The sequence below is a fragment of the Acanthisitta chloris genome, unplaced genomic scaffold, assembly GCF_000695815.1.
Source record: "Acanthisitta chloris isolate BGI_N310 unplaced genomic scaffold, ASM69581v1 scaffold19732, whole genome shotgun sequence".
NCBI classification, from domain to species: Eukaryota; Metazoa; Chordata; class Aves; order Passeriformes; family Acanthisittidae; genus Acanthisitta; species Acanthisitta chloris.
In genome coordinates this window covers 23,281-35,833 of record NW_008662422.1, presented here as the reverse complement: position 1 = coordinate 35,833, position 12,553 = coordinate 23,281, and the positions used below count along the sequence as shown (strand labels likewise).

The 12,553-nt window shown below is 40.4% G+C and overlaps 1 protein-coding gene across 1 annotated transcript in view; it reads left to right on the top strand.

The window, feature by feature from the left end:
* Positions 1-12,116, top strand: part of KIAA0226L (KIAA0226-like ortholog) — a 22,804-nt gene extending 10,688 nt beyond the window's left edge. Inside the window, exons 5-15 of the mRNA XM_009070600.1 lie at positions 2,761-2,968; positions 3,853-3,957; positions 5,723-5,765; positions 6,123-6,255; positions 6,670-6,815; positions 7,605-7,669; positions 8,740-8,978; positions 9,577-9,638; positions 10,884-11,037; positions 11,157-11,247; positions 11,711-12,116. Coding sequence (XP_009068848.1) covers positions 2,761-2,968; positions 3,853-3,957; positions 5,723-5,765; positions 6,123-6,255; positions 6,670-6,815; positions 7,605-7,669; positions 8,740-8,978; positions 9,577-9,638; positions 10,884-11,037; positions 11,157-11,247; positions 11,711-11,823 — 1,359 coding nt within the window. The 3' untranslated portion in view covers positions 11,824-12,116. The remainder of the gene's footprint in view (positions 1-2,760; positions 2,969-3,852; positions 3,958-5,722; positions 5,766-6,122; positions 6,256-6,669; positions 6,816-7,604; positions 7,670-8,739; positions 8,979-9,576; positions 9,639-10,883; positions 11,038-11,156; positions 11,248-11,710) is intronic.
* Positions 12,117-12,553: the final 437 nt, after the last annotated feature.

Here is a 12,553-nt window from a genome sequence, read left to right as displayed (position 1 = left end):
ACATTCCTTGAGAACGAATTTTAATATTGCTCTAGTAACTTTAAAGTTATATTAGAATAAGTTAGAGAGAATTTGTTGCAGCTGCATTTGTATGGATGGGATTTACCTTATGCTTTTACTGTCAGAAGATGGGGAGAGGCTGGGTATTTGTGTGTGTGTGCTTATGATGAGATTGTGAGATTGCTGTAAAAGAATAACAGTATGAATAACAAGCACAGTAACTATAACAAGTGCAGTAATTTAAACAGTTTCTCATGGTTTCTAATAAGGGGCCCAAACCGCCTTAGCTGTGTTGCCAGATAGACAACCCATTCAAGCTTGTAAAGAGAGCTAAAGATGAGAAAATAATGCTGTCACACATAACTGTGTGTGCTAAATGTTAATCTTTTCTAACAATTGGAAAAGAGGGGTTTATGTTATAATTAGTTGTTGTAATGAGTAGGGTTTAATGCAAAAGACGTTTAAAATGTGCCTAGAAAAGGAGATTTTGTTGTTGTTGTTGGACTGTGGATGTGCATGTGGGTCCCATGTCCTGGGCCGAAGAAGTAATCATCTTTGTGCACAGCTCTGGTTTTACTGGAGTGTCAAGTTCTGCATTTGATTTGAAGCTCTCAGCCTTCCTGTGGTGCATTTCAAACACAAACCACCCAATAAATCACACACTGAAACTCATCAAACTCCTGAACTAGCTTTTCATGTTGCTTTTTGTGAAAGATGTTGCCAAAAGGAGACAATGTTTCTCCATGTGTAATGTGGGAACCAAAACCAAAGTAATTTGCTTTCAGTCACCAGAAGACCAGTGAGTAGATATCCGGATTAGAAACCATGTTCTGAGAAGTATTGAGTGAGGCAAGAACATATCTGCTACTACTTCTGTGCAGACTGTTGGGGGCTGATGTGATTACAGGCTGAAAGATAGCAGGAGTTCAGTCCATGATGAGCAAAGCTGCCTTTATAAAAACCCTAAGAAAAAAAACCCCAGAACACAAAATACTTTTAGGTTGTGAAATAATACCTTTAAACTTTAGGACTGAAGACTAAGGTACATGTGGTGTCAGCAAGTCTTATAGTTGTAGTTGTGTGCCAGGAAGGAAATGGGCCAGATCATTTTAAAGGGACTTTCCACTGATGTGAGTAGAAGGGAGCAGGTTGGTGTGTAATAGCTGAGTTGGGACTGGTTAGGAGGGAGTCAGTAGTCAGAGCTGAAAGTTGATAGTCATGCTGAGTACAGGAGTTTGTTTATTCTGTTCTATGTTTTTGCAATTCATCTCCCTGATGCACTCATAATTGCTTTTATCAGCAGGACATGCTGATAGGCTGTGCTCTGCTGCTAAGTTGAGACCTTTTGAGTTTTTGAAGTAGGAGATATCTCCCAAAAGGAAAAAGTCTGTTTAATTATTTCTTTGCTGATGGAAAGAGCAAACTCCTGAAGTTCACTGAAAGTTGTCTCTGGAGAAACTGTGCACCAACCGAGTGATGTTAATCACTGTTAGGGAAAAGATAAAAGTCTCTTTGAACACCCACAGGGATTCTCTCTATTTTGAGATTAATCTCATCTAAACATGTTTGTATGTGGACAAACTATCTGTTATGCTCCTTAAGGTTTGGCTATTTCTAAACACTGATGTCTTTCTTCTTGCTTGCCATACAAGTTGAGGGGATCATGAGTACTGATGTTGAGTGGTACAATTTTCTGAGCATAATCCACTTTTATAAGGTTTTAATTATTCTGCACTCAGAATCTCTAGCCTTAGACTAGCTTTTTAGATTTAAGTTTAGGTTTGCACAATGCAGTTGACAGGAGAGGAGGGAGATTATCTTGCCATCTCTGGGTTTCCACTTGTGTGCCTGAAAGCACTTGTCTCTCCATGATGCATCCATCCACTTTTGAGCTGAGACTGGCATGAGAAGCTGTGCCCAGGCCAGCAGTAAGCAGTAGCACAGGTGGAGTTGGTGGGACACTGTTAGACCACAGGAAGCAAGGGGTACAGCAGTGATATTGGGACAAGGAGCACCAGTCTGTCTGGTTGTCTCAGTGGTCCATTTTCCTAGAGAATGGGTGAGCCAGGCAGGCAAGATGGCAAGGGACACCATGTGGAAAGGCTGTCTGGTTTGGAAATGCTACAGTGAAGCTTTGAAACAGCTGCCTTTTATTTAAGGCAGGATGATGCCCAGGGGAATTAGGTTATCACAGACTTTCTGTCTGGTGTTGACCATCTCACTGCATATTCCCAACTTCACTGCCTTAACTCTTAACACATGAAAGAATTTAACTGTCTCCTGTACTACTCACCATGTGAAGATCTACAGTCTCTCCAAAACTTGCCACTTAGGGCCCTCTCCAAGCCAGCATGTGTGCAAAACTGCTTGCACACCTTGACTTGAAATTAAATCCTATTAAATAGATTACATGGATGCAGATTTGCGTTCTAGTGTAACTACATGACCGTGTCCCTAAAATTCATACTTATTCATCAGTTAGGCATGTAATCAAGTTTCTTTTTGTCTAATAGATGGGTGAGATAAAGGTAAATTGTATGTTTTAGCCAAGTGTAAGACAATTATCTGGGCAGTTGCTTTCTGTATGTTGTCTCTGAATTGCCTTTGGGCTGGTTCTTTTTGTGTTTAAATGACAGGTGAGACAGGTTTACATTTTTATTTATAGAGTTCAAAATGTTTGGGGGAAAATTGTGTTTCACTTTACCTTAAGTAAATATGAAATATGCTGTGTCCTAATGAGTGTTCCAATCTTGTGTGCAGGAAAACGCACACTTTTTTGTTGCAGATATGATTATAGCATCGCTGGAAAAAATGAAATATAATATCCTAAGTCAACAAGCAGAGTCATGGGGTGCGGAGGAAACAAGTGGATCAGATGGCAGCTACCACACTGATTCGGAGTTATCTTCTTACACTGGAGTGAAGAAGTCTGATTCTTCTGTTGCCTCTTCAGACAGTGGTTATGAAGGCAAGTTATTTAATTTAGAAAGTAACAATGTCTGAAACCCTTTGTTTGTTTTTGTGCAAGGAAATACTAAATCAGTTGAAGCACTGCTTGGAACCAAATCCTCTGTTCCCTTCTTTGAGTCTCTGAAGAGCTGTGTCCCTTGAGGATCATGATGCCACAAGTGTTTTACCTGTGGGTCAAATACTGCATTTTGTATATTCCCATTTATGTTTTATTTATGATAATTAAATTATTTTCTTACATCAAAAAGAAAATGCAAGGTTCAAGTACCATATGCCAAGCATGACTCTCCATAGAGCGTGCCTGTAGTTGGCTGGTTTTCTCTCTGCTTAAATGCTTCTGGATTTTGGGTTTTGTTTTGTTTTTTTAAGATTTGCTGCTTTGCTCTTCTGTGCTTGCTTCTGCAGTATGCAGATCAGCCCATGCAATTGGTTTGAGTGAGACTGCCCAGAGTATTCATTCACATATAGTTTGAAGCAAGATAAATGGTCCTGGCACTGTAATGCTTGAGTCAGCACACATATTTTTAAACAGAGTTTAGTCTCTTGAGTAATACAAATCTTAGTGATAGAACATAAGTCTAAAGTCTAAATGGCATAACTTCTGTGGAAAAGTGAATGGTGTGCTTGTACATGAGAAGGGAAGAGACTACTGATAATACAGAAGCTTTTGGTTTCTAGAAGCTTCTTGCTAAGAAATCGATGGACATGCTATATGGCAGACCCCCAAGAATTGGCTTTCTCTGTATGTGTATAAAAATAAATAAAATTGCTCTGTAATGCAGTCTGTGTGCTAAAGTTTTCGTAAGCGATGAAAGAAATATAATTGCAGCTACTCTACAAATGCTGGAAAATTTTAACTCATGTTGTCTTTGTCCTGGACAGGCTGTTCTTTGCTGCCTGTCAGCTCCCCAGTGCATCTACCATCACATCATGAGGTTACCAGATTTCGTTGCCACAGTGACTCAGAGGATGAATATGTAATTATTGGTAAGACTTTAAAATTATACTGCAGAAACAAGTCTATTATTCAGCTTAATCGGTTGCATTGTTTGGGAATTCTGTTGACTTAGTAGATGTTACTGCAGGAGAAATAACATGAGAAAATGGAAACAACAATGTGTGAGTCCTTATTAGAACATGGGGAGAAATACCAGACTGGTGCAGGATTTCCTTTTCACCAAAGAATATCTTTTCTGGTTTGAGAGTGTGGTAGGATGACCCTAGCCAAACACTGGTTGCCCGCCAAAGCCTCTCTGTTACTCCCCTCCTCAGGTGAAAAGGGGAGAGAAAGACTTGTGGGTTGAGGTAAGGGTAGAAAGAGATCACTCATCAATTACTGTCATGGGCTAAACAGAGTCAGTTTGGGAAAATTAGTAAATTGATTGTTAATCAAATCAGAGTAGGATAATGAGACGAAACACCAAAACCTAAAGCATCTTCTCTGCACACCTCCCTTCTCCCTTTCTTCACTGCCAATTTCTCTACCTTCTGGGAGTTCCCTTGGGACCTGCTAGGAACCTGCTCCAGCATGGGATTCCCTCTGGCCATGACCTGAGTCAGTTTGGGAAAATTAGTAAATTGATTGTTAATCAAATCAGAGTAGGATAATGAGACGAAACACCAAAACCTAAAGCATCTTCTCTGCACACCTCCCTTCTCCCTTTCTTCACTGCCAATTTCTCTACCTTCTGGGAGTTCCCTTGGGACCTGCTAGGAACCTGCTCCAGCATGGGATTCCCTCTGGCCATGACCTGCTTTGGGCATCCCTCTGGCATGGCATGGGGCCCTCCATGGGCTGCAGGTGGATATCTACTACCCCCATGGGCCTCCATGGGCTGTAAGGGAGATCACCTGCATCACCATGGTCTTCAGTGTCCTTCTGGGAGTTCCCTTGGGACCTGCTAGGAACCTGCTCCAGCATGGGATTCCCTCTGGCCATGACCTGCTTTGGGCATCCACCTGCTCTGGCATGGGGCCCTCCATGGGCTGCAGGTGGATATCTACTACCCCCATGGGCCTCCATGGGCTGTAAGGGAGATCACCTGCATCACCATGGTCTTCAGTGTGGGCTGCAGGGGAAGCTCTGCTCTAGTGCCTGGAGTACCTTCTCCCCCTCCTTCTTCAGTGACCTTGGTGTCTGCAGAGTTGTTGTTCTCCATATTCTCACTCCTCTCTTCAGCTGCAATTGTGCAGGTTGTTTTTTCCACCCCCCCCATCTTAACTCTGTTATCCCAGAGGTGCCATGACCACGGCTGATGGGCCTTGGCCAGTGATCAGTCCTTCTTGGAGCTGACAGGCATTGGTTCTGTTGGATATAGGGGAAACTTCTGGCTGCTTCTCACAGAAGCCACCCGTGTAGCCCCTCACTACCAAAACCTTGCCATTGAAACCCAAACATGGACTCAAAGTATGTATAAGGGCTAAACCCAATGAACATGGATGAGAAAGTGTGAAACTGACAACCTCAGCCAGCTATAGCGGCCTTGTTTGAGAGCATTTAGGACATAATTATTTCCTGTTAGGAAGTATTCTTGATCAGCAGATATCAGAGATATGCAGTGAAGATAAGACTCCTTATAGCCTGTTTTACAACTAAGGCTGTGGTTATTTCCCACATCTAGCAAGGGTGTTGTAAAGACCAATGTATTTGAAACTGACACTGTGGTAACAGGGAGGGTAGATTTAAAATAGAGCTGAGTAACAGAAGCTTTGTTTCTTAGATGGCTTGATAAAATTTTCTCCTTTGCTGCAGAACTTGAAGACCTTGAAAATTTGTCTGTCACCGCAGATAAAAGGTGAGTATCTACTATAATAGCCCAGTGGCACTACCTTTTCTTCTGGGGCAGCTTTCTTGTGGTTCTTCTGGCTGGGGCAGGGAAAGGTGTGGGAGTGACAAATTTGGCCCGAAGAGGGAGGAAGGAATGCTGCTTGACAGCAAATGTCTCTGGTGCTTGGCTTAGCAGAGCCAAGTTTCTCTGGTCCCTGAGCCTGGCTGGAGGGTGGTGTCTGTGGCTCTGTGAGGATCTGGGTGTGTCAAAGAAAGCGGGTAGGAATGAAGAGATGGCAGAAAACTATTCAGGGATGCAGCAGAGGCAGCAGAGATGCTGATGACATGCTGCTATTTTTCACTGACTGTATTCCTTAACTTTCAGATCATCTTTTGAACCAGGCAGCAATTCTGCTGAAGCAACAGCCCAGGAGTTGTGCAGAGCTTTCAGAAAATACTGGTTGCAGACAGACTCTACAGTTCAGCTGTCTGGTTGCCTGAGCTCATCTAAGCAGAGAGTGAGTCTGATCTAAAAACAACAGGCTCTTTATTCAGTTCCCCAAATAATCATTGTCTCACTGCAGCTGCTTCACTGCTAGGAAAAGAGGGAAGCTACATTAAAAAGGGGAAAAAAAGGAAGAAAACAAATACAGATGAGTGCTTAGAGTTAATTAGTTTACTTTAGATCAATTTTAGAAAATGTCTTTACTCTCTAGCAATTTTCAGCATGTTTATGACATGCAGTTGTGAACAATCATGATGTGCTTTGTTCTGGGTCTGATACAAGGGGGTTTAACTGAGGGGGTACTGCATGCAAGTGAAAACTGAACTATAAAATCCTGGAGAAGAAAGGGAGATAAACATCTCCCATAGCATTTAACATATGTTCAGCTGATGACTGGTCATCTTCACGAGTTTGTCTTTCCCAATAGTCTGTGCTGAAAGAAGAGATTCCAAGAGAACTTGAGTCCAGTTTAAACCTGGCTGAAGAAATTAAGATCAAATCCAAATTTAGAGGATCTTCTGGCTGGTCCCCACCGAGGTCGCAGATTATATTTAATATTCATCCTTCAGTCAAGTAAGTTTTAAGGGATCAGAGCGTTGTCATTTAGTTATAGCATGGGGAAAGTTGATGGAAGGAGCCTGAGTGATTTAACAGATCCTGAGGTTAGAGCTAGTGCATGGCACAGCCTTCTGCAGTGTCTGTCACCAGCCTTGCTAGAAAGCAGATGGCATCTTTTCCCCTCTGTTGGCATGTCCTGATTAACATGTGCACTTGTGCATGTGGTAATACACATACCATTTGATGTTACAGCAGCAGCACACATAGAAGGTTCCTTAAAGTTTCATTTCGTGGTACTACCTGGAGAATATTCTTAAGACTTTTCCCTCTTTCCTGCTGTTACTTTATGGGTAGTAGGTTTTCAGAAAGAGAGGGAGAAAACTGGTCATGTTTGGGGAAAATGCCATCTCACTCTGCCTGAAGCGTTGTTAAGTGCACACAGTAAGCAAACTGGCTAATCCCTCTGTTGCTGTAGGTTCACTTGCTTTTTCAATTGCAGATGTGTATTTTCTCCTCTCTCGACCCCTTTGATATTGATGCCACCTTAAGAAATGGAAATAGTTAAATTCTTTTGACTAGCTGTATTTAATGATATATTCTCCACACAATAGCTTAGAGAATCCTACCAAAATAATAATCTGCATCTCCTTCCAGAATCATCTTCTTTATGTGGAGGAGTAGGAGTCAGCTCCTAGGTTGTTTGTTCTCACTGGTGCCAGTTTAGCTCTCTAGCACTTTAGAAGAATGTTAACTGAAACTGTGCTTTGGATGCTGAAAGGTCTAACTGTTTGCCTCTGTATGCAGGAGAGATGCTGTGGTGGCTGCTCAAAACTTTACCTGTGTTGGTTGTGGAACCCCAATAGAAAGCAGTAAGTATTACCAAAAGCAGAAAAAAGCCCCTAATCAGTGCATTACTAGTAATAAGACTATAGTCTTTACCAACACATATGTACCACAATTGTAAAATTACCTTAGCTAGAAGGAAAATCTTATTGTTGGATGTGCCTGCAATAATAAAACATACAGTAAGATCTTTCCAGTGTCTGGAATTTCTCATTGCAGACAGAATACAATACTTGATAGATGTTCTTCTCATACACAATAAAAATTCATGACAATCAACAACAAAACAGAGGAAAAACTATTAAAAAATAAAGCTTTCAGGCTGGACAGTGCTGGTTTTACATATTCCAATTGTTTATTTCAATAATTCTTTCTCTGTGCCAATTTACACATTTCCAAAAGTCTCTTTTTAGAGACTTTATGCAAGCTTATGGAATGTGTGGTTTTGCTCTTTTGGGGTGTCTTTTGAAAACTTTTTTTTTCTTGATCATGAAATCCTGCTTGGTTTTCTTATTTGTGATGCTTTGTTAGCGCTGCATGAAAGCATGGTGATTTACAGATCTGACAACCACACCTTACCTAAGAAAGCTTTGAAGCAGCACTCAAGACTTGTTCTGGGTCAGCTCACAAGAGCAGCATTTGTGATGGCCTATAAAGTATCAACAATCTGTGACTGCACATTAATTTAAGCAAACCTGAGATGCCATAGTAGCTGGGGGAAAACCTACAAACCTTTTCTATATGAAGAAATATTATAAAAATGTGATTCCAAAATCAGCTTGTCTTTCCATTTGGTGGAAGTATTTTGTTGTGTATTTTATCTTGTGTCTCTTTTTTGTATGTAAAGCAACAGTAGTTTCTCTAAGATCTCATAGTGATAATTATAATCCGTTCAACAAATGTGGAAATGAGGAAAACTTTCTGTTCTAATACAAAGTACAGACCTTGTGCATGTGTTTAATAATAAACCCATCTATTTAAAAAAAATCCCTTTCCCCTCACTGCAGTAAATCTGAGTTATTTAGACAGGCAAACAGATGAGTTATAGCCCGTGAGTTTTATAAATACTCACAATTTCTTTGCTGTCTACCTGCAGAATATATCAGGAGACTCCGCTATTGTGACTACCTGGGGAAATACTTTTGTGACTGCTGCCACAGCTATGCCCAGTCTGCTATTCCTGCCCGAATACTTTCAAAGTGGGACTTCAAAAAATACTATGTATGCAACTTCTCCAAACACCTACTGGACAGCATATGGCAGCACCCCATTTTCAACGTGTCGTGTATTAACAAAACCCTCTACACGAAAAGTAAGGAAATGGACAGAGTAAGGGTAAGTGTGGCCTTTATTTATGAGGAATTTGTGGGTCTGAGACTTTTGGGAAGGACTCCTTAGGGCAGGTTATCTTTTACTGCATGTGTGTGTGTGTGGGAAGGAGGAGGGCTGGTTTCTGTGGCTTGTCCCATCTCCACTTCTGGGACTTGCCTTCTCTTTCCTCAGATGAAGGGGGTGGAGGGAGGAGTTTCCAACCTATGCTAGAGATCTCCTTTGCCCTGTTGTCTTTGGGAGGTGTTTCTTTATTGGTTTCCAGTTTTAGTACATGGTGGGGAAATGGGCTCTAGCAGTAAATATTTACCTCTGCCTGCTTTCAGCTGTTAGACAGTTCAGGAAGTTTTGAATGACTCCTTAGTTTTGTGGGCCTCCTGCAGCTTGAGGATGGGTCTTCTGCTGAAGATTACAAGTAGTCTTTGCCCTCCTTGATCTTTAGTGCACTAGAAAATTAATTTGTTTCTGCTAAGTGTGAAGTTCCTAAGGTGTGACGATGTACTTACAAGGGTTGCTGACTCAAATAGTGATGTTCCTCACTTATAAATAAATGCAATTGCTTTTAATTTTAAAATTGTTTTGTGATTCCCCTTCCTCTTTTTAGGAGGCACAAGAACAGCTTTTTCATTTAAAAAAGCTTTTGAAGACCTGCAGATTTGGTGAAAGGTATGGACTGCGATTATGCATGAAAAATAGCTTAGTAAAACATGTGAGGTGCTTATAGAGCCTTCTTTTCTTGAGACATGTAGTGCAGTTTGAAATAGATTAATTAGAGAATTCTAATAACAAAACTGGCCTCTGTTGCACTGCAGGTGTTGAGTGAAGTGCAGGGTTTATGTAGTAAGTTTCTGTTTCTTATAACACACCTAGACATTTGGTTTTAAATGTTAAATGATTTTAGTTAGGTGTTTCCTGCTCTGTCTCTTTTAGGATCTCACTCATTCTTAAAAGGTCAAAGATACTTAATTCTCTCCAAGAATATTTGTCTTTAAAAAAATATGTTGGGGTTTTTTTTAAATTAACAAGTGTGCTCCTTGAGGCTTTAAAGATTTCTTCGAGAAATCTGTCACAATGCTCATTTCAGTTTATTATATAAACATATTAAAATGAAAGTAGTAACCCAAAGTGATCAAGGCCAAAACATTGCTTGTTGCTGCAAATTAAAGATTTTTGGTGTTCACCTTCTCAAACTATGTGCATAACTAATCGGTAGACATGCTAATAGTAAGACCTTCATTGTAGAATTCCTGACCCTTTTAAAAACAGAGATAAGCAAAATAAGCCTTAAAAGTAGGGTCTCTTCTCTCTTTGCTATAGACCTCTTTTATGCATCAATTACATGTTGTTCACCAAGATTAAATAGAAACATAATTTTGTCTCTCTTCTGTTCAACCACCTGTGAATCCATTATAGAAATAAGCATTAGGATTCTCACTGTACCTTCTGTCTGCATCTGTGGTATTTTAAAAGCAAGAGCTGTATTTTCAGTGTTCACCTGCTCAGGACAAGCAGTTCCATCCAGTAGTGAACTATGCAGGATAAAGCTCCTCAAAGTTCTCTTTGCAAAACAAAATAAATAAGCCTAAATTATTATATTAGATACTATATGGGATTTTACCTCCTGTTCCTGAGGTAGGAGACAGCCCTTTGCACATTACTTAGGGATTGCTGGGATAACTGTGTATGGCAACTCCAATGCCTGAGGAATACACATTTAAAGCAGACACTTTGTTCTAAATCCGAATCCCTCCGGTTTTTGCTACAGTGATCTCCAATTGGTAGGGGAGGTAGGATTTAGCATGAACTTTCCTTGTATAATCCCTGTGTGACTAAGTGAAAGAGGCTTATTCTTGAAATATACTTGAAAAACAACTTTTTGTAACTTAAACTGGGTTTTATTTTACTTTGCAGTGTACTGAAAGAATTTGAACAGGTCCCCAGCCATCTAACAGAGGAGCTGCATCTCTTCTCACTGGATGATCTGGTGAAGATAAAACGAGGGCAGTTACTGCCCGTTCTTAAAGATATTCTGAAGAGTTCCACCTCCCATGTGGATGGCTGTGAGGTAAGGAAAATTCACAGCTTCTAGTGTCCTTGCAGCTGCTACTGTGAGGAATATCCCTGCTACAATTCCCAAAATTTTTTTTCTTAGATTTAATTTCAACCCTTTTGCTGTCATTTTAGCTCTGTCAAGCGAAGGGGTTTATCTGTGAATTCTGTCAGAGTGCAGATCTGCTGTTTCCACATCAGATTTCCAAATGTAAAAGGTGCACAGGTATGTTTCAGACTGAATGTTTTTCTTTCTTCCCTGGGGGAATTTTGGTGTATAAAACTGGACTTACTTTAAACATTGAGAACTAGCTTCACTGGAAACATGTATGTTTGAAAACCTGCATGTGCATTTGGGAACCATGGGTAGCATGTGTATTTGAAAACAGGGACTTTCCTGAACATTATTATGGCTACGGGAGGAGGCTGTTTTTGGGTCTGTGCATCAGAGAGAGCTGTTATATCACATCTTGCCAGCATTAATTGTAAATCTTGTGAATATTACCAAAATGTTTAGTTAGAGTTATGACAGTGGTGGTCATTGTCATTCTGGCCTTGCTCTTCTGTTTGCTTTTGTACTTGTATGTCCTAGATAGAACATCCTTCTAGAAGCACAGCTATTGATTCTTTTTTTTTTTTTTTTTAAATTTTATTTTTCTGAATGCTAAACTGCTTTTATGTATAACCAGAGTGCAAGACATGCTTTCACAAAGCATGCTTCAAGTCTGGAGGCTGCCCCAAGTGCCTACGAATCTCAGCTCGGAGGACACTTTCAGAAACTCCATCGCTGGTGCCTCAGTGAAACTTGATTCCTCTGACTGACTTAAGAAGATGCTCAAAGGCAGATCTTCAGGTGCATGACTAAGAATTAAATAATGTTGTTTTAGACATTACTGGTTTTAATGCATGTCTCCTATATTGGGGAGCAAAAAAAAAAAAATCAAAACAAAACAAACCCCTACAACTTAAATATCCTCGTTGAAAACTCACCCTGAAGGAGTTTCATCTTAACTGGTGACAGAAAGACTGGATGTTAATGCTGTGGGCTGCCCTTTGTTGCTATGTTTTGCCTTTGTATGTAAGATTTTTAATATTATATTTTTTCATATGAAAAAGGTTCTTCTCTGTAATTGTGTAGATAATGTGTAGATAGTAAATGAGTGTTGGAAATACTTAACCTGTGTTGTGTTTTGGAAATGGGGGGAAAAAGTGGTAAAGTACAAAATCGTTCTCTGAAAAGCTCTGCAATAAATAGAAAAGGCTTGTCTGCAAGCTTTAGGCAGATGCTGATCTGAAATTGTTCTGGCAAATGCTTAATGTGAACCAGTGGCTTTTAAGTTTCTTTTAAACAGATCTATGCAACAACTTGTGGTGGGCTGATGGTGGCCTGCTGCTAGGTGCTCACCCAGCTGCTCTCTCACCCCCATTCCTAAGAGGATAAGGGGATAAAATAAGATGGAAGAGCTCACAGGTTGAAATACAGACAGGGAAATCATTTACCAACTACTGTCATGGATGAAACAGACTCAAAT